The sequence below is a fragment of the Microcebus murinus genome, chromosome 32, assembly GCF_040939455.1.
Source record: "Microcebus murinus isolate Inina chromosome 32, M.murinus_Inina_mat1.0, whole genome shotgun sequence".
Lineage (NCBI taxonomy): Eukaryota > Metazoa > Chordata > Mammalia > Primates > Cheirogaleidae > Microcebus > Microcebus murinus.
Window position 1 is genome coordinate 946286 of NC_134135.1, and position 19968 is coordinate 966253.

A 19968-nucleotide genomic window follows, 5' to 3' on the forward strand; every position below is an offset into this window, starting at 1 on the left:
CGCGTCTGGCCCCGCGCAGCGGCCAAGCCCGCCAGGGCCGCATCACTTCCGGCGCGCAGGCGGCTGTCGTAAGACGCCCTTGCGTCACTTCCGCCAGGCGTCCCGGCTCCGCAGAGGGCGAGGTGGTGCGAAAGAGATGCCGCCGGCAGTCGCTTAGCCAGTGAAGGGTGGTGGAAACCAGAGACCCTGGCCTGCGCACGCCATACCTGCCCCACACAGCGGATCCAAGGCCCGCAAGGCCACCCTCCCTCCCCTCGGCAGAGGGAGCCCGCCCCAGAGCCCCACGCCCTCCAGGACCCTGCCCCGCCGAGACCCCCAGGAGTGGGTGTGCAGGCACAGGGTGCCCAGGGTACTCGCCAAGGCCCGCAGTTTGCCAAAGGAAACTGCCCGCCCAGAACCGAAACGGAGAGGGGTCGGACACACTGGACACAGAGCAGTTCCATAAAGTAAAATACAACAAAATGTTTAATGAGCAAATTCGTCTTAGCAAATATGAAACTGCCACAGAGAGTAGGAGAGGGACAGGAGGGGACTGGGAGCAGGTCGGGGGAAGACTAAAGAGAGAGTCAACTATGTAAGAAACCAGTGAGGGAGGGTCAGAGAGGACCAGAGGCCAGAGGAATGGAGCTGTGGTCCTGGTAAAGGGGGGGAGGCAGGGCACTGAGGGCCGGACAACAAAATTCAAAATAGTTTGGCCATAAAATATAAACACGCTATATTCCTACCATGGGGAAGGGGAGGAGAAGGGGGTACAAAGGAGGAGGAGAGGCTGTTCTGGGAGGGGCTATGGGGGTCCTACCCCGCCCTGCTGTGCACCCCGTCCCCATCTCAACCCCTTCCCTCTGTGTCTGTGTGAGTGCGTGTGTCTGAGTGGGCCTGTGTGCGCACTTCCCCAGTCCCCTCCCTGCCCTAACCCCCCAACCCCCCACCCCCCCACCCTTAATTGCTGCCATTCCAGTTGCTGCCGGCTGTCATTCGGCTGTCACTCCTCTGCCCATCATCTTCAGAGGGGGAAAAGGGGGGGGCGGGAGGGGGGAGGAGCCCCCAGCCAGCCCTGCCCCCACCCTCCCCCACCCGCCTCTACCAGAAGTCCCGGCGGTGGTAAGAGTCGGGGTCACAGTATTTTGTGACAACCACTCTGTTGGCGAACTTGCGGCCTGTCAGGCCCTGCATGGCTTTCTGGCAGTCAAACACAGAGGTGAACTCCACAAAGATCTGTGGGGAACAAGAGGCAGGTTTGTGAACAAGGAAGGCTCACTCCCAGCGACCAGCCAACATCCATCCAAGCCCAGGACTCGGTGCACAAAGTGACAGAGAGGGAAAGAGGGCCTCACCACAGGCTTCAGAAAAGGACCCTTAGCGCAGGTTTGGTAGAGTTCACCCAAACATCCCCCAGGATGAAAGAACAAGAGCACAGGTAAGAGAACAGAAACCCCATAAGCATAGAGAGAACAAAGCATGCCTGAGTGTCAACTGAGGCACACAGGGCAAGTGGTGGGAGACAAAGACAAGCTCCCAAGAGAAGAAAGAGGCCACCTATGTTGAATGCCACTCTGCACCAGGCACCATGGCAGGTACTTCTGGCCCTAATGGCCATGCTCTCCCCAGACAACAGGTAAGGATGGAACGTTCAGAAATTAGGATTCAAGCCCATGTTGAATAGAGAGGAAGAAAACTTAATTTGAACCTTCATCTATTCAAGCTTCTAATACTGCCTGAACCACCAGTTTATGGGAAAACGGAGAAAAAGGAGGATACAATGAGCCTACTTAAAACATGGGAAATTCTATACAACAAATGACCCTATTTCTTCAACAAATAAAATCGCTAACAAAAGAAAAGGGGGGCCGGGCGCGGTGGCTCACGCCTGTAATCCTAGCACTCTGGGAGGCCGAGGCGGGCGGATTGCTCGAGGTTGGGAGTTCGAAACCATCCTGAGCGAGACCCCGTCTCTACTAAAAATAGAAAGAAATTAATTGACCAACTAAAAATATATATACAAAAAACTAGCCGGGCATGGTGGCACATGCCTGTAGTCCCAGCTACTTGGGAGGCTGAGGCAGGAGGATCGTTTGAGCCCAGGAGTTTGAGGTTGCTGTGAGCTAGGCTGACGCCATGGCACTCACTCTAGCCTGGGCAACAAAAGTGAGACTCTGTCTCAAAAAAAAAAAAAAAAAAGAAAAAGAAAAGGGGGAGCAAAATACAACTGATAAATTGGAAGAAATTTTGTAAACAAATTTGAAGCGGGGACCTTGTTTGGAAGCAAACTAACTGTAAAAAGTACATTTTTGAGAGAGTAAATTTGAACACGGATTAGGCATACAATAAGGAATTGATGTTAATTTTATAATATAATAATGGTATTGTGGTTTTGTTAAAATTTTTAAAAAAGGTTCTCTGGTTAGAGCTGTAGTTCTCAACCAGGGGCAAATATGCCCCCAGGGGACATTAAAGCAAAGTCTGGAGGTGCTTTTTTTTTCTTTTTGAGACAGAGTCTCGCTTTGTTGCCCAGGCTAGAGTGAGTGCCATGGTATCAGCCTAGCTCACAGCAACCTCAAACTCCTGGGCTCAAGCGATCCTCCTGCCTCAGCCTCCCAAGTAGCTGGGACTACAGGCATGGCCACCAGGCCCAGCTAATTTTTTCTATATATATTAGTTGGCCAATGAATTTCTTTCTATTTATAGTAGAGATGGGGTCTCACTCTTGCTCAGGCTGGTTTCGAACTCCTGACCTCGAGCGATCCGCCGGCCTCAGCCTCCCAGAGTGCTGCTAGGATTACAGGTGTGAACCACTGGGCCCAGCCCCGGAGATGCTTTAGACTGTCACAAGGACGGGTGTAACAGTTCTGACATCTAGTGGGAAGGTATTGGGGATAAGCTAAACATCCTGCAATGCACAGCACAGATCCCCACAGCAAAGAGTTAACCCCGAATCTAAGTAGCTGAGAAATTAGACAAATATACCTAAGTATCTCAGGTGAAATATATCTGAGATATGCATTAAAATACTCCAGCAAAAAGGTGGGGAATAAGATGAATATAGAAACTAAGAACAAAATATCAATAACTTAGAAGCTGGGTAATGGAGCACTATATTAATATTACTACATATACCATAATACAAATAATATATCACTATTACACTCTCTGCTTTTAAGCATGTTTTAAAACATCCATAATAAAAAGTTTAAGAGCAAAACAGGAATAGGATGCAATAAATTTAAAAAAGCAAAATAGGTCCTCTGATAGCAAAGCCAGGTCTCTCCATTCATTCTTCCCAAGACATGTTCACTCAGCCTCTGCTTCACCAGGCTCTATCCCAAAGCAGGGGTAGCAGGGAGTTCCAGGAAAAGGAAAAGAGAGTAGATGCTGCCTACCTTCCTCCTCACACCCCCTCCCCTGGCCCTCTGCCCACTCACAGCCCTGTGTTCTTTTCACCTCTCCAGCCACCACCTTCCCACTCCAGCCCTGTCTCCGGGGCAAGCTCATGCAGGCCAACATCCAAATCAAGGTTGGTCTCTCAATGACATCATCAGAGTTTCCATCAGCCCCTATGCTGGGAACACAGATCTGTCCATCTAACTGTTCCTCAACATCTCTACCAAGTGTCTCAGAAACCCCAAAGCCAGGTGATCCCACTTTGACCCCCCCCAAACTATTCATTACCCTTGTGTGTAACCTGCCATTCCCCAGGTCCTGGAGCTGCCACTCTGAGCAAGAGCATCTCACTGATCTCTGTCCCCCTCCCAGCAGACCAAACCAATCACACCCAGGGAACTTTACAGGCTCACGTCTCTCAAATCCATCAACTTCTCTCCATCCCTGCTACTACTTTAAATCAGGTCATGACCACAGCCCTATTCTCTCCTTTAAAAACCGACTACTCCAGGGAGAAGCCACAAGCCACTCTGACCCTTCCAGAGCAGGCACCTCAATGCCATGCACTGGCCAGAGTATCTCAATGGTCTTGAGGAGCCTGTACTTGCTGCACTCCCTCATCATGAATTAACAAGGCCCTTCCCCATCTGACCCTGAAGAGCCAGCGTCCTCTCTGGCAAAACCCGCTCTCCCACCACCCAGGCAGCACTGACTCTACCAGCTCCTGGCCAGCCCCAGATGCCCACAGCCACCCCTCACCACTCCCCCTGCTCAACCACATCCCACCCTGCAGGGCTCAGCTGGGCAGGGCCAGGGTAAATGCCAGCTCTGTGCCTACCACCTATGATAAGGAGCTATCTCTATCTGCCAGCTTCCTTCCCATCTCACTGAGACCCACACGGCCCCCCAGCCCTCCTCACCCTGCCCCAACATCTTCCTCACCCACTCACTGCCTCTCTTAATATCCTGACCTCCCTGTTTGAACCCCACCCCAAGGAGTCCTAGCCCCCCAACTACTCCAGGTGGCTCACAGCCATGTTCCCAGAACTGCTGCTGCTCAAGAGCAGCAAGGGCTTCTATTCACTGCTGAACCCTCAGCACCTAGATCAGAGCCTACCCACAGCAGGAATTTCATAAATACACCCAACAAGGGATGAAAAAACAGAGGTCAAAGGCCTCACCACCACCTCACAAGGAGGATGACATTAGGTACTTAGACCCAGCATAAGACCAGCGGCAAGTTTCCTGCCCTTCACATAAGCACAGCAAGTTTTTTAGTTATTTCCCATTCTTTCCTCAGCCACAGTGCATATTTGCTGCTTCTCTCCTATGTTTTAAGGCTTTTTCCTTTACATGGGAGTCCAAGGAATTGCACAGCATTCTGTGCTTGTACCCCATGGCTGCCCATCCCCTCTGGCTATCTACCCCATTTCCTCTTGCCTGCCTGCTCCACCTGGGGCATTTTTATGGAAGCCTGTGTTCCCTGGCAGTTAATACAGTTTCTGTGTCCTCTGTCTCCTTGGAGGAGTTTGTTCCGCTTTGGAATTCAGGTTATTGGGCTGCATTAGGAGTACAGTTTTCCAATGGATTAAAAAAATATATTATTTTGTACCTTAAAAAAAAAAAAAAAAACAAGATCAGCGGCAATTTGACTTAGTGGGCTCACAAATCAGACCAAAAGAAACTGAAACCTGCCTGTGTGACCTGTCAGCTCCTCTCACAAAGGGGCACAGGAGCTACAGGGAGAATTCGGGCCAGTACAGGCCAGCTTCAGCAGAGCACCCTGGCAAACAGGAGACACCAGCAGGTGTGGCCATGACTATTTTGAGGACTTCTCCTCTACTTCACAGACAAGGCAAATCCACTTGCACAAAATCACATAACAACAAAGAGGCAAAGCCATGTTTTGAACCTAACTGCTTCTCAGCCACAACAGCTGTGTCCCCAGCTTCTATCTCAGCTGTGGGCCCTAGGACCCCACTAGGCCACACACCTCACTGGGCCACGAACATCTCCCACAGATGGGCCTGAGGGGGCACTCGAGGGTGGTGTGCGTACATGTGTGTACCTTCAGAGGGAGGGAGAGAGAGAGAGAGAGAGAGAGAGGAAAAGAGGGAGAAGGAGTAACATGTGCCAAGCCCGGAGTGCCCTGACCTTTCCGCAGCCGGGCACCTCGACGCCATCCACAGGCCGGGGGATCTCAATGGATTTGACAAGCCCGTACTTGCTGCACTCGTCTCGCACGTCCTCCACAATCTCCTCATACTCCTCGTCATCCAACAGCTCCTCGGGCAGCACCATGTTCATGAGGCACAGTACCTCAGTCGGGTGGCCACCCATCTGCACCTGGGAACTCATCAGGCCTGGCACTTGCAGGGTCACAGGCGTCTGATTGATGGTGCTCTGTGGAACAGGGGGCAGAGGCGTCACAGGGGGCCCAGACCCAGCCTCCCTCTGCTCAAGCCTGTGCCCCTCAGACACCAACCTGGGGAAAGGCCGTCCCTCCACTTGAACTCCTCATCACACTGCCCCCTCCCCCAGGATGTACCAAATGCCCCTCAAATCTCCCCCCATGAAAGCTGGGCCAGAGCTCAGAAGAATCTGCCCCCTGCCAGCCCCTTCCCACCCCCAGGGTCCCTCTAACCAATGGAAGATGACGTGCCGGGGGGCTCACCAGCGTGGCATTCTTGGCTCCCACACTCGCCCTCTGGACAAGCAGCTTCTTATCCCCCAGCTGCATCCCATTCAGCCCTGCGATGGCCTGCGTTTGGAGGATGAGGGGTGGGAGGGGGTGCAGGGGAGAGGTGCGGTCAGGACCCAGAGCCTGACACCTCCCCCCGAGCCGGGGCATTGGTGGGGAAGAGGGGAAGGCAAAGGGGTTAACAGCTTGGAAAGAGCCAAAAACAAGGGCAAGGGGAAGAGTCCCACACACAGGACACTGCTTCAGGCTGGCCGCCTCCCGCCCCATCCCCTGAAGAGGGGAAACCTCAGCTTGGAAACAGCGCAGGACAGGGAAGGGCAGACGGGGCAACTGGGCAGGGATCCGGGACTCACCTGATCTGTGACGTTGATGTCCACGTACTCACAGAAGGCGTAGCCCTTAGAGAGCCCCGTGGCACTGTCCTTGACCAGGTTGAAGGCCTTGAGAGGCCCAAACGATGTCAGCAGCTCTTTTACCTGCAGCGGGCCAAGAATCTATCAGGGCCGTTGGGCGCTGGGGGTGGGGAGGGGCTGGGAAGGAGGCAGGGGCCTTACCTGGTCATCATTCAGGTAGTTGGGTAAGCCCCCGATGAATAGCTTGTGTGCCGAGTCAGGGACCACAGTGGACACAACTCCTAACGGCAGATGGGAAAAAAGGACTTCAATTCCAGTAGAAGGTCACCTCTCAAAAGCCCAGGGGAAGATCTACAGGGTGAGCCCCTCACTGGCAGACCAGGACCCCCCGCCTGAGGTGTGTAGAAGGGACTGCACACTCACCCTCCCTCCCCAGGAGGAGGAGGAGATGTGGGCAATGCACACCACGGCTCCCCGGTGACAGAATGCACTGCCTCTCCTAGACTCTTCCAGCCTCAGAGGAACCTCAAAATAGAGGCATCTCCCAGAACACCAAGGGCACACACCTGCATTCACACACCTATCTGCCACCTGCTGCTGGGTGACCTTGGCCAGTCACCTTCACTCTGAACCTGCTGGTAAGTCACAACACGTTGGACCCCTTCCTCACCCCTCAGGTGCCTTTCACCAACAACCACCCAGGTAAGTCTCCCTGTTAAATCTCTCAGGCTTTTCCCTTCACAGCAGTCAGTTCATCTGTGCCACTGCAGGGGGGGGGGGCGGTCTGCGCTCACTGGGGTGGCATGAGCTCAGTGAGTCTCAGAACAGTGTCCCCAGTGTTGGCTGGTATCATCTCAGAGGTGACTGCTGGATGTGGCCAGGATGCTGGATTTGATGTCCATAGGGCTAAGATGTCAGTGTGATCACACCAGCAGAGTTTAACAGCCCCCAAACCACTGAACTCTGGACTCACAGACAAGTTGCCTGCCCCATGGGATGGTTCACGGTTCAACCTGACTCCCACAGCCTTCATGAATCTATCATTTCATTCTCAGAGCCATCCTATTAGATGTGAGCTACGTAAGGCCCCAGCACCCATCCAGCCTGACTCCCAAGTTCAAAGCCCAGCACTGTGGCCTCCCCTTCCTCTGTAGCCCCTACGCCCACTGGACATGGCCCCATCCTACCTCCATCCTGATCTTGGGAAGGAACAGATAAGACAGGAAATGGGAAAGAGTCTCAGCAGCTGAGCTGCTATGCCCCTGGGAGGAAAAGGAGGCAGCATTCCATCCACCCTCCAGGCTCACATGTCCCCAGTGCACCCTCTCCCACCACCAATCCTGGCCCCTCCAGTTCCCACAAAACTGACACCAACCAAGCCAGCTCCAACCATCAGAGGTGAACCCAGCAGAGTGGGGCCACGCAGACCATGGGAGGCACAGCCTGTGTGTCACCAAGACAAGCACAAGTAACCTGGGGACGGGAACAGATACTGAGCACTCTCCATAGGCCAGGGACCATGCCATGCTCCTTCTATCTGTTACCACAATGTTCACAAGAGCCCTATCTAAACTATGAAAGGAATAACCTGGGGTATAGAACCAAGTCACAAAGGCAGAAAAAGGAAGCCTCCCAAACTCACACTCAACTATGACTCTCCACAGGTAGCTGGGCAGGCTAAAGGCTCTAACCACTGTGTGTGTCTCAGGAAGTAGCACAGGGCCAAGGGTGCGAGAGTCAAGTTTCCCAGGTTCAAGTTGTGGTTGTATCCTATGAGGCTCCAAAGGCCTCAGGCATCCTCATGGGTAGAACGGGGAGAATGCTAGTGCCCACTGCACAAGGTGCGTGCATTTAATACCAGGCCTGAGAACAGGCACAGGAGTCCCCACAGCTGGAGTAATTGCTGGACACCCTAACCACAACAGGGCCAGGCCAGCCCGGCCCAGACAAACCCTGGTAAACACTAAGTCAGTGACATGACCCACTGTTACCTATGACAAGTTCAAGGGAATCTTCCCAGAGCCTCAGGTTCCTGCGCTAATCAATTCCTCCATTTAGCAGGGATGTTCCCAGAGTCAGGTGGGAAAACGGGCAAAGTGACTTTGCAGGAGTTGTACCTCGAAAGGATCCCACATGGAGCAAAAACAGTGTGGGGCAGAGATGGACTGACCTAGATCCAGTAGAGAACCCGTTCCCCACCATCCCAAAGCTTTCCTCATCTGTGAAATGGGGAAATGCCTCAACTTCACATGGTGGCCAGGCCAGCTCAGCCCTCAGAGGGCACCCTCAGAGGAGTTCAGCAGCCACAGCTATCACAGCCATCACCTTCAGCTCAGTCCCTGCCAGAGCACCCTATTACCCTCAGAACAGTCGAGCCTCTTGGCTTAGTAACAGAAGCAACATTAGGTCTGAAACCTGCCGTCCTATCACCCAGGGCCCACATGTGCCCCCACCAGAAGGAGGTGCTGCATTTCCCTAGGTGCAGCAGTGGATGAGGTGGTGTAGACAAGTCCCACTGAGAGATGTGTGCTACATCTCTCTTTACAAAAGCAGGTGGGACTTGGGCAGGTTTGGCCCAAGCCCCCTAACTTCTACCACAAAACCGTCACAAAGGTTAAAAGAAGATCCATGGAGCACACTTAGGACAATGCCTGACACACAAGCACCAACAAATGGTGGGCTACTTACATAATTAAAGACAAACTGAAACACAGTGAATTTACTGGGACAAGGCACAAAGATGTTCCATAGCTCAACCTGCTAAATGCGCCCATACGTAAAAAGTCATCAAGCTGCACACTTAAATGAGAGTATGTCAGTATCTATTATACCTTGGGTTTCTTTTTTTTTTTTTAAAGATTTTTATGATTTATTTATTTATTCAATAATTATTGTATAATTTCTTGCCTTTTTTTTTATTGTATTTTTTTTTTTGGCATATTATGGGGGTACAGATTTTAAGGTTTCAATAAATGCCCATTTCCCCTGGGTTTCTGATAAGTTAAAAAGGATGCACTGAATTTACCAAAACTCATGGTGGAAAAGCACTGGAGGCAAGTTGGGAACCAAGCTCAAGTCTTGCACTGACATGGATGTGCTGCCCTGGCTCCTTGACCCCCACTCCAGGAAGGGAAGAGCCAACATGGTTTCTAACAGGGTCCTCCAGTGCGAGGCATCAGCCAGGAGAAGCCAGGTCCTCCGTGTCCCAGGGGCCTGGGCCATCAGCCTCACTCAGCCAGGCAGCACTTCCCATACCCTCACAAGGCCTCCAACAAACTTGAATCCTCACTTTCACCTCAACTGCTGCAGGGGTCAGCAAGCCAGTCTGCAGGCTGAATGAAGCCCACCACCTGCTTCTGTACAGCCTACAAGCTTTCCCAAAGAAGACTATTCCACGGCATGTGGAAAACGTATGAAATCTAAATTTCAGCCACCACACACTAAGGTACATTGAACTCAGCCATGCCCGTTCGCTCAGGTAGTGTCTGTGGCTGCTTTCACACACAGTGAAAAAGCTGGCCAAGCCTCTGCTACATTATCTACCAATTGAAGACAACACTTAACACAGCTGTGGAGAACGGCCCAGAACATAGGATTCAAGGCAAACGCTGGGAGACAAAAAAAATGAGTGAATACCCAGGTGCCAGACCCCACCCTGGAGAGCTTTGCTGACATCTGCGGATGCACACCAGCACTGACAGGCACACACGCATGGAGCCCTCTGGGGTCCTTGAGCTCTGAGGCCTCAAAGCAGAAACATGTCCCAGACTGTAAGCTCCTCACTTCCCCAGCACCTTCAGCCTGGTCCTGGCTCTGCCATGTACAAGCTGTGTATCTTCAAGCAGGTCCCAGCTCGCTCCCCTGGGCCCCAGGCACCCCCTCTGCCAGGAGAAGCAGACCCAACTCAGAGGCATGGGGGAAGCAGTGGGAAGACAAATACACTCCAAAACACCTACCCCACTTCCTAAGCAGCTCCGACAGGGCTGAAGAAGGGAAGAGTGGGGGATATGGAAACAGGGCTGGAGAAGAAGGGGCCTTGACAGAAGCCCACTCACCAGGCACATAGACAGAGGGGTTCTCTGACATGCCAGGCAGTGGCTGGTAGTCGTGAGGCCTGCGGATCTTCAGTGACTGGCCCTGGAAGATGATGCCATCGAAAGCCATGGCCTGGGTTGTCTCATCCACTGAGCGGAACTGAATAGAAGAGAAGCATTTGTGAGGGATAGGGGGTCAGGGACTGGTATACCCCAGGGGCTCTGTGACCAGGATTTTCCTCTTTCACTCATGTGACCAAATACAAGGTGCCAGGCTTCGAGCTGGGCACTGGGAGGACAACAGGTGTGTCTTTGCTTCTAGGAGTTCACACTCTAGTGAGATTATAGACACCAGCCCAGCACTTGACACAAACACATAACCGCAAACTATGATGATGCTGAAAAGGGACAAAGTACTGTAAGAGGATGTCACAAGAAAAATTAATTAAATGAGGTAACAGCATTAAAGTCTTTCTGATAAGGTGACATTTACAGCTGACATCCAGAACGATGCAACTCAAAGTGGACTGCAATGAGAGAATTGGAGATGGAGCACTTAGAAACCTTTGCAGCAAGCTAACATTACTTCAGCATCTTTACTGTATTTACAAAAGTATTCATCCGCCAGGAGTTGAAAATTAAAAACCAAGATCCTCAGCACTCTGGGAAGCTGACACAGCAGGATCGCTTGAGGCCAGGAATTTCGAAACTAGCCTGGGCAACATAGCAAGACCCCTGTGTCTCCATAAAAATGGTTTTTAAAAAATTAGTCTGTCATGGTGGTTATGCACCTAGAGTCCCAGGTACTAGAGAGGGTGAGGCAGATCACTTGAGCCCAGGAGTTTGAGGCTATAGTGAGCTATGATCATGCCACTATACTCCAGCCCGGGCAAAAGAGCAAGACCTCCATTTCAAAAAATAAACAAATACATAAAATGAAAGTCCATCCCTAGTTTCAGAAACACTAACAGGAAATGTTAGTAGCATTAGTTAGCTTACAGTAAATAACCCTAGCCATGTCCCGAGATGGGGAAGGTGTGTTCTGGGAAGGCCAGTATTGTCAGAGTGCCTAGGACTGGGCTAGAATAATGTAGACAAGGCTGAAGAGGTCTGCAGAGGACCAAAAGGCCTCCCAAAGCCACCAAAAAGAACAAAAGAAGGCAGGAGGTAGCATCAGATTTGCAGAGCCCCTACAGAGCTCACTCTGGCAACTCTGCAGAGGGGCCAGGTGGGAACAGACAACACAAGGAAGCAGGAGACACCACAGGACAAAGGGACAGGTCTTCACATCACTTACACTTCCATGGCCCTGTCACTCTCCCAACTCACCTCCAAAAAGGCAAAATTCTTGTCTTGGTTAATCTGCACAGCCAAGACCGGGTTGCCAGGGGCCTGGGTCAGTCCCCCCAGGCGCATCTGGGCGTTGAAGAAATCCATCATGGCCTCCTGCAGAGGGAATAGGAGACAGGGAGGGGCAGGGGAAGGGAGGTGGAGAGAGGAGGGGGAGGGTGAGAGAGGGAGACACAGAGGGGTTTGGGGTAAGGGGAGAGGGACAAGGGTAGGGCGGAGGGGGAAGGGAAGGAACAGTGGAATATGGGTGGGGGTGTAGAGATCAATAGTAGGAACAAAAGCAAGAGGAAAACGAAGAGAAAGCGGGAAGGAAGCAGTATTGAAAGACAGCCAAGAGCAGGAGATGGACAGGTGTGGGGGAGAGCCATGGGGTCCCCAGAAAAATCAGGGGAAAGGAGAAAGATTATTCAAGAAAAGACAGATGAAAACGAAGACAACAGTGAAAGAAAAAAGACATAAACACGGAAAAGATGAGACACAACACACAAAAAAAACACCCAGAGAAGACAGACAAGGAAATGGGGGCAGTAGAAAAAGAGCAGCAGGCAGGAGCAGAGAGGGCAGAAAGGGAGGACGAAGGGCAAGAGTGCAGGAGCAGGAGGGAAGGAAGGAGTGTGGGGAGGAAGGGGCAGGGATGGGAGGGGAGGAGAAAAGAGTGATGTGGAGGAATCTGGCCCTGGAGTCCGGGGGCTGGTTTATCAAATGTAGCAAAGTGCAGGTTGAGAAAGTCAGAATGGACCTTACTTGCCTTCGACGATGGTAGCAAACTTTTTGTTGCTACGAGGGATCTCAGCCCCACAATATTTCACTTTAAAGAGAAATGGAAACAACTCTTTGATCTCGGGATTCTCAGGGGGTGCCACGGGAAGGGGTGGGGGAGAGGGGTGGGGGAGAGGAGCGGTGGGGAAGGGGGAGGTCAGGGCGATCAAAAATAAAAGAACAGCGACCATGGGAGGGATGTGGGGGAGAGGATGGGGACAGGCGGCAGAGAACGAGAGGAGTGTCAGAAAAAAACTGAAGGGGGGAGCGTGCGTCTGTATGTGTGTGTGAGTGTGTGAGTGTGTGTGTGTCCGAGTCTCCCTCTCTGTCTCTCTCCGACACGTAGGTACAACACGTAGGTACGTTATGTGTGTGCTTGATCCCTGGGTTGCTGGAGGAGGTGAGGGGAGGGGAGACGGGAGAGGGGAAGAGGAGGGAGGGAGAGGGCCACCCCCAGCCCGGCCCCTGGCTGGCTCAACTCCATCGGTCCGTCTGGGAGGGGGCCGGGGGGTCTTGCAGGAGCAAAGTCTGACCCGTGCAGGTTGGGGGAGGGAATGGAGGGGAGGGGAGCAACAGGGTAGGGGAGCGAGGGAGAGGGGAGGGGCAGGGGGAGGGCAGTACCTCAGTGATGCCAAAGGGGATATTGCCCACGTAGAGGCGACGGGCCTGTCTGGTCATCTGGCTCCCGACCACAGGCACCGGCGTTGGGGTCACAGCCAGACCATCAGGGGTCATGGTGGGGAGAAGGGCAGTGGCTGGAATCTGACCCGCAGCTTCAGAATAAGTAAAAACAGGATTAAACCACATTAGGACAACCATCAAGACCAGAGCTCAAGTACCACCCATCACACACCCTGAGAACTCTCCCTCCTCAGCCCCTCCAGAACCTTCTTCTCAGCATCAGAGGCCACCACCCAGTAACTGCTGCTTCTAAGAAGCCACGTCTCCTAAAAGTGTCCAGATGGAGGCCTCATCCCTCCCTCAACCACAGGCATCTCAGATCATGTCCTCCTCTAGGGGGGTTCAAAAGGGGAGAGGCCAGAAACCCCAGGGTTATAACCTCCCAAGCACACACACAGGAGAATGACTGATGGAGAGAACAATGCATGCCCCTGCCCCCTACCCTCCACCCTTTGGAGCAGCCCAGCCGGGGCCTACCTTGCATGGCCTTGTACTGCATTGGGGTGATGTGCTCAAAGCCAGGAGGGGGCACGTCCCAATATTTACGGACCTTCTTCTTCTTCTCATGGCGAGGGGAACGACTGGGGAAGGGGGAGGGGAGAGCGGGGCAGGGCAACCTCAGTCTGACCAACAGTGGGCCTGTGAGCCCCTCCCAGGCACCCCCCTCAACCCCCCAACCACATAAGCTCCGCTCTCTCCAGAAGGGAGAAAATCAGGGACAGGGCTGGGCCCAGGCCTGGGGAGGGTGCTGGTTTCAAGTGCTTGGGCCAGGGCTGGATGTGGGCAGGGCAGGGGACACAGGGTGTGAGGAAGGTGAAGGGAGTGGACGTCAGGGTGGAAGGGGCAGGAAGAGAAGCTCACATCAATCCACCGTGCTCCTCTTTAGCGCCTCTGGTCAAAGGTTTGCTGGGGGGTGGGAGGGAAAGGTATGGGGAGGGGTGACTGGGGACCCTCGTCTTCCCCACATGCCACACCTCCCCCGGACACTGAGCCCGAGGGCTGGGCAGGGCCGAGGTGAACAAGCAGCAAGCAGGCCCCCCTCGGCCCTGCCATTTCCCCCCACCAACACCCCCACCCCCAGGAAAGAGGAGTGAGGAAAGCAGGAAAGGGTCAGGACAGACTGTTCTCCAGCTGGAGAAACTGAGATGGGAGAAGGCAGGACTTCCACCCACCCTGCCCTTCCTCACCTAAGGGGACAGAGAACAGAGAGGGGGACCTAGGGAGGGAAGAGGCATTAGAAAAACAGAAAACGGGCATCCCTGAGCTAAAAAGTAAGCCCAGGCCCCACTCCAAGAACTCCCTTTTCCTGGAAGGCTGGGAAGAAAGAAACTGCAGACAGAGACCAACCCCCTTGAAGACAGTCCCACAGACAACCACAGAGAGTCGAAAAGAAGAAACAGGACCTCAGAGTCAGGGACAGAGAACAGCCCCTTGTGAAGGAAAAGACAGAATCAATTCCCAGTTGCCAGATAAAAAACCTATTGCCCCCAGCAACACACCGGCACTACTAACAAGGAAATGAAAGAAATCACAGAAACAGGGTAAAAACTGAATTCAAGACAGACCAAGCAGCAGATCCCTCCCCCAGATACACACAAAGAAAGAATGAGCCACACAGAGCCCGGGCTCAGACACACACCACAGGCCACCAACTAAGCACAGTCATGGACTGGCTGACACCCCCAACTCCCAGGCTGGCCCAGCCGTGGACCCCAAGCCCTGGTACCTTCGTCGCCGCCTGTCTCGGGAGGCGCTCCGCTGGTCCCGGTTGCGCCGGTCCCGGCTCCGACTCCGGCGTTTGCGGTCCCGGCTTCGAGAGCGGCTGTGGCTGCGCTTCCTGTGCCGGTTCTCCTTGTCCCGCTCTGGGCAAGGGTGAGAGGAGCGGGAAGGGATGAGCAGAGAAAGGACATGGGCCCAGCCCACCCTGCACGCTGGTGGCTATGCCCGGAGCCCCAGGGAGGCCACCCCCAAAGGGAAGGGATTTGCTGGAGGAAGGGACATAACAGGCCTCCTGGGTCCACAAGCGAGTCCAGGGACTCAGGGGACCAGGGGGACGGGGCCTGCAAATGCCCCCGGGGTGTAAGATACCTGAGGATGCTCAGGAGGAGCTGGGGAGCCAGAGAAGACAGAGGAGGCTGGCTCCTGGTCCCCCTCGAGGGCTGAGGGGCCTGACCCCAGGGTCGTCCCTGAGAGGGGCAGGGCTAGAGGCTGGGGAATCAAGAGACCCAATGATGTTTTCCTGAAGGGACCCAGCGACCCCTCAGGAAAGACCTCTGCAACCAGCTGGCACCCCCAGCCCCACCATCAGACCCAAGGGTCAGGTGCCAGACAGGATCTGATATCCCCAGGAAGCAGGGAAACTCAACCCATCCCTTCCCAACCAGGTAAATAATACAGGAGCACCCTCCCCCAGGGAGGGGCCTCTTTCTGAATTTGCAGACTGAGGGGAAGATGCCCCACCCTGCTCCAGCAGGTCGGAAGAGGAGTCTGCCCCACCCACACTTGAATCCCAAACCATCTGATCCTCCCTGGCTCACCTACTCCCTCAAAGCCAAGTACAGGAGGGGGAGGCAGAGTAGGGGTTAGAGTTAGGGGTTCCCTAAACCCCTCTCATCTGCCTCCAAGGCGGCCACAAGGAAGGGAGCCTTGCTAGCAAAACCACAGAAACCTCTGCTCCCACCAGACACTTCACCCTCTGAAGAAGGGAGATGAACCCTTACAGGGAAAGAACAAACCATGAGAACTAGGGGTGTTCATGAGCACCATCATACGTTATTTCCCTAATTCAAAGGCACCTGATTTCTCAACTATCCATCAGGCACACACAAGCAAAAAAAAAAGATAAACACGTTATTGTACTCATGTAGTTTCACACGTATCTCCTAAAGAGCAGTGATCCCTGGGGACAAGAGGAGGAAAAGGCAGTGAGGAGAAGGTGTCAAAGCACACTGTAGCTTCACTCATAATATTTTATTTCATGTATTTTTCTGATGCCACATGAACTTTTTGTAAACACATCTCAACTCCATAACCACTAAGGCTCAAGAAAAACATGCACCCAGAAGAGAAAATAACTTAGTAACAAATATTGACATGCTTCTTAAAACTGAAATCTGTACTAACAGTTTTATTTGTACTTAATCCTCACTACTGCTTTGGAAAAACATTGCTGGGGGCTCACGTAATAGATAAGAAAACTCAGGCACAGAGAAATAACAACTTGTCCAAAGCCCAACAGCTAAGAAACAGTGAAGCCTGAATTTAAACACTGTAATTTTTGTGAGTTAAGTACCAAGGCCATACACCTGAACATGGCAGAACATTCCAGAGTCTGAGTGGAGCCACTAATGACAATGGAATTGTCTCCTAGGAAGGCCCCCCCAAAACCCCAAAGATTATGATGGGGAGGGAAGAATCGACAAGCCACATCAGCAGTGTAGAGTAGTGGGGTAAGCACACAGGCAAGGCACTGGGCAGAGCGCTGGCTCCACACTTGTAAGATGAGCAGACTGTGAGTCCCAAGAGCCTTTCCTGCTGCTAAGGCTCTGAAACAGACAAGCAAGCAGAGAGAGACCCACAGAGAGGCAATGATGCCCACTGGGTGCCTGGAACATAGACAAGGCAATTCCCTGTAGACACAGGTAGCTGAGAAATGGACTGAAGCCAAGAGTTGCAGGGAGGATGGCCTGCAGAGCAGACTCACAGACAAGGTGGACATGGACAGAGCTTCCCCTGTGGCAAGAACCCTCTCCTACACTGATGCTGCAAAGATAAGAACAGAGACGGAGCTTCATTCACTGTGTTGTAGTAATCTTGCAGGAGCAGCTCCACCAACCCAGGAGCCCTACCAAGTCTCAGGGTCTGGCCTCTCAAAACCAGAGGGGAAAACCTGGGAGGACCAGAGCAACATTATCTGAAAGAGCCTCGAAGAACAGCTCAATCAGCTCCACTTTGTGGTCCAACACAGTTGAACTTGGCTTTACACCCAGACAGAAGTCAGAATCAGTATCTGTGTTTCTGCTTACCAACTATATAAAACCATACAATAAGGCCGGGTGAGGTGGCTCACGCCTGTAGTCCTAGCACTCTGGGAGGCAGAGGCGGGCGGATTGCTCGAGGTCGGGAGTTTGAAACCAGCCTGAGCGAGACTCCATCTCTACTAAAAATAGAAATTAATTGACCAACTAAAAATATATATACAAAAAATTAGACGGCCATGGTGGTGCATGCCTGCAGTCCCAGCTACTTGGGAGGCTGAGGCAGGAGGATCGCTTGAGCCTAGGAGTTTGAGGTTGCTGTGAGCTAGGCTGACGCCATGGCACTCACTCTAGCCAGGGCAACAAAGCAAGACTCTGTCTCAAAAAAAAAAAAAAAAAAAATTTAAAATCAAAAAAAAAAAAGGTAACTTAACCTTTAAGACTTGATTTTCTCTTCTTTGAACGTGAGACACCACATTTACTTTTTATCCACGTTGGGAGGACTTGCCAGAATAATGTTTGGAAAGTACATTTCCCTGCCCTTCCCCAACTCCGATGTCATCTCTATGCATGCCGAAAACCTGCCTTTCTACTTCCTCTCTACACGTGAGATTTCACGATAAATATCACTTATTAGGCACTTAGTGTATGCCAAGCCACACACTTTAGATGTTTCTCCATTTAATCTTAGCTCTGTCTCTGACCAGCAGAAACGTGGTAAAGTTTAAATTTTCTGAGCCCTCAGTTTCCTCCCCATAAAGGCATGGAAACCATTTTGGCCTCAGAAGGCTGTTACAAGGATCTACTTAGAAAAACCATGCTTAAGTCAGAGGAAGTGGCGCACACCTGGCTATTCAGGAGGCTGAAGTGGGAGGATCCCTTGAGCCTATGAGTTCCAGACCAGCCTGGCCACATATTGAAACCCCTATCTCCCATCTCCAAATGGAAAAAAAAAAATCATAAAAAAAAAAAAAAAAAAAGGAAGGAGAAAGAGAAACCATGCTAAGAGCAAAGTGCCCCTCTTGTGGCACATGGTAAGCACTCATCACTGCAACTGTCATTAATAGCACCAATGTTAATCCTCTTAAAAACCCAATGACAAAAGAATAATGATGGTCAATCTGCAGATGAAAAAAAACCAAGCTATAAAGGTACTGCAGTAGCACAGCTACTAGGCAACAAAATGTGTATTTGAACCCAGCTGTGCTCAACTCCAAAGACCATGCTCTTAGGCAGTACATAAGTCACCTAAGACAGAGTCAAAATACTTTGCGAACTCAGTAAATGTTATTTCTTCCCCAGGAACTGTTTACTAATTCAGCCAGCCACTGCCCTACACAACTCCAGCCTGGGTTCAAAGGAGAATTCATAAGCCCTCATTCCATCCTCAAACTCCAGCTAGAAACACGGATCTTAAGCTTAAACCTCAAGATCTAAGACCCATGTCCCCAAGCTTCCCTACTCCTAAGTTTCCTCACTCTCAAACCAAAATATGGAGTCAAGAATTTTAAAACGTCTAACGACTCTCCCAGTTCTAATATTCTTGGAGTCACTAACGGATCAGCACTAGCATGGCCTTGGGCTTTGTTGCGACCCACCACAATCCTAGACATCACACAAGGGATATCTGCCTCCCGCCTAAGTACTTAACTGGGCAAGATCCCTTTTCCTCAAGCAGAACCTCAATTCCCCTACCTCTACGTTGATAAGAATCATGAGGCTGAATCTAGGGGCCCTGAGTTTGGGATTGGACAGGACTTGGGTTTGTCAAGTTAGGGAGATGTGGTGGAGCAAACACTCCATATCGCGACTGTCGGGAACGTCAAAAGCCCTGTATATGCAAGATGTATGCGTGCGGGACGCTGAAACAATGCAGATGGTTCCCTCTTAAGATTGTATGGGCTTCCAACACGTTAATCTGAGGCGCCCCACGACCAGTGGCTGGGGCAGAAACGCCCTGGCGGAGAGTTCACAGTTAATAGGCAGAAAGGAAAAGGGGTACGAGGAACCCACGATCTCCACGCGCGCCCCCCGAGACGGTTCTGCCCTCATCCACGTGAAGGAGGGTAGCCCATCTTCACAACCGCCATTTTGGAAACAAAGGGGGCGTGGAGATGGGGGTCCGTCGCCCCAACCGGAAGCGGAAGTGCCAAGGCAGCGGGAGAAAAAGGGATTACGGGACCTAATACAATCTCCTTTACAGCAAAAAGGAAAAAACAAAAAAATTCATGTCGGAGAATCTGGCGCGCTCGCGGCGCGTCCCCTACGCCGCCTGGGTCGGGACCACGTGGGGCGCGCGGACGCGCAGCGCGCGCATGCGTCGCGGGCCCGCGCCCTGCCGCCCCCTTCCCTTCGCCGCGCGCGCGACGGAACGCCAGAGTCACGTGAGCAAGGCGCGCGCCACGGAACCGGGGTGGGGGGGCACCGCGCGGCACAGAGAGGGGGGGGAAGCAAGAGGGAAAATGGCGGGGGGCAAAGAGCGACGTAGGGAACCGCCCGCACCGCTGCATCGCGACCCCGGCGCCCTCACCTTGTTTATTCTCGTTGAGCTGCCGCTCGAACTCGTCGAAGTCCGACATGCTTAGGCGGCCGCGTAGGGCCCTGTACAGCTCTCGCCTCGCCTTGCCGCCCGCCCGCTCTGGCCGCTTCGGCTACTTCCGCCGCTGGCTTCGGCTACTTCCGGCCGCCGCCGGCGCTTCGCCGCCTTCTACCTAATCAAGCCCCCGGCAGCCCGC

At 52.7% G+C, this 19968-nt stretch overlaps 1 protein-coding gene across 2 annotated transcripts; it reads right to left on the bottom strand.

Annotated features, from left to right (window-relative positions):
* Positions 1–447: 447 nt before the first annotated feature.
* On the bottom strand, positions 448–19968 carry U2AF2 (U2 small nuclear RNA auxiliary factor 2). 2 transcript variants are annotated; one of them, XM_012750240.3, is made up of 12 exons: positions 19764–19968; positions 14983–15118; positions 14118–14162; positions 13734–13837; positions 13197–13348; positions 11796–11912; positions 10488–10626; positions 6634–6713; positions 6433–6555; positions 6041–6139; positions 5533–5781; positions 448–1215 (listed from the first exon to the last, which is right to left on the bottom strand). In XM_012750240.3, exons 1-12 carry the CDS (start codon positions 19810–19812, stop codon positions 1081–1083), a joined length of 1428 nt encoding a protein of 475 aa, XP_012605694.1. In that variant the 5' UTR covers positions 19813–19968; the 3' UTR covers positions 448–1080. The 2 variants fall into 2 exon arrangements, with proteins under 2 accessions (XP_012605694.1, XP_012605695.1); XM_012750241.2 differs by having other exon boundaries at positions 6053–6139; positions 19764–19966.

Coding starts and splice junctions, on each gene's coding strand:
- U2AF2 (XM_012750240.3), bottom strand. CDS start 19,812: ATGTCGGACTTCGACGAGTTCGAGCGGCAGCTCAACGAGAATAAACAA. Junction 6,714..10,487: donor CCCCTCTGTCTATGTGCCTG/GTGAGTGGGCTT, acceptor ATCTGCCGTTAG/GAGTTGTGTCCACTGTGGTC. Junction 6,556..6,633: donor ACTACCTGAATGATGACCAG/GTAAGGCCCCTG, acceptor GGCCCGCTGCAG/GTAAAAGAGCTGCTGACATC.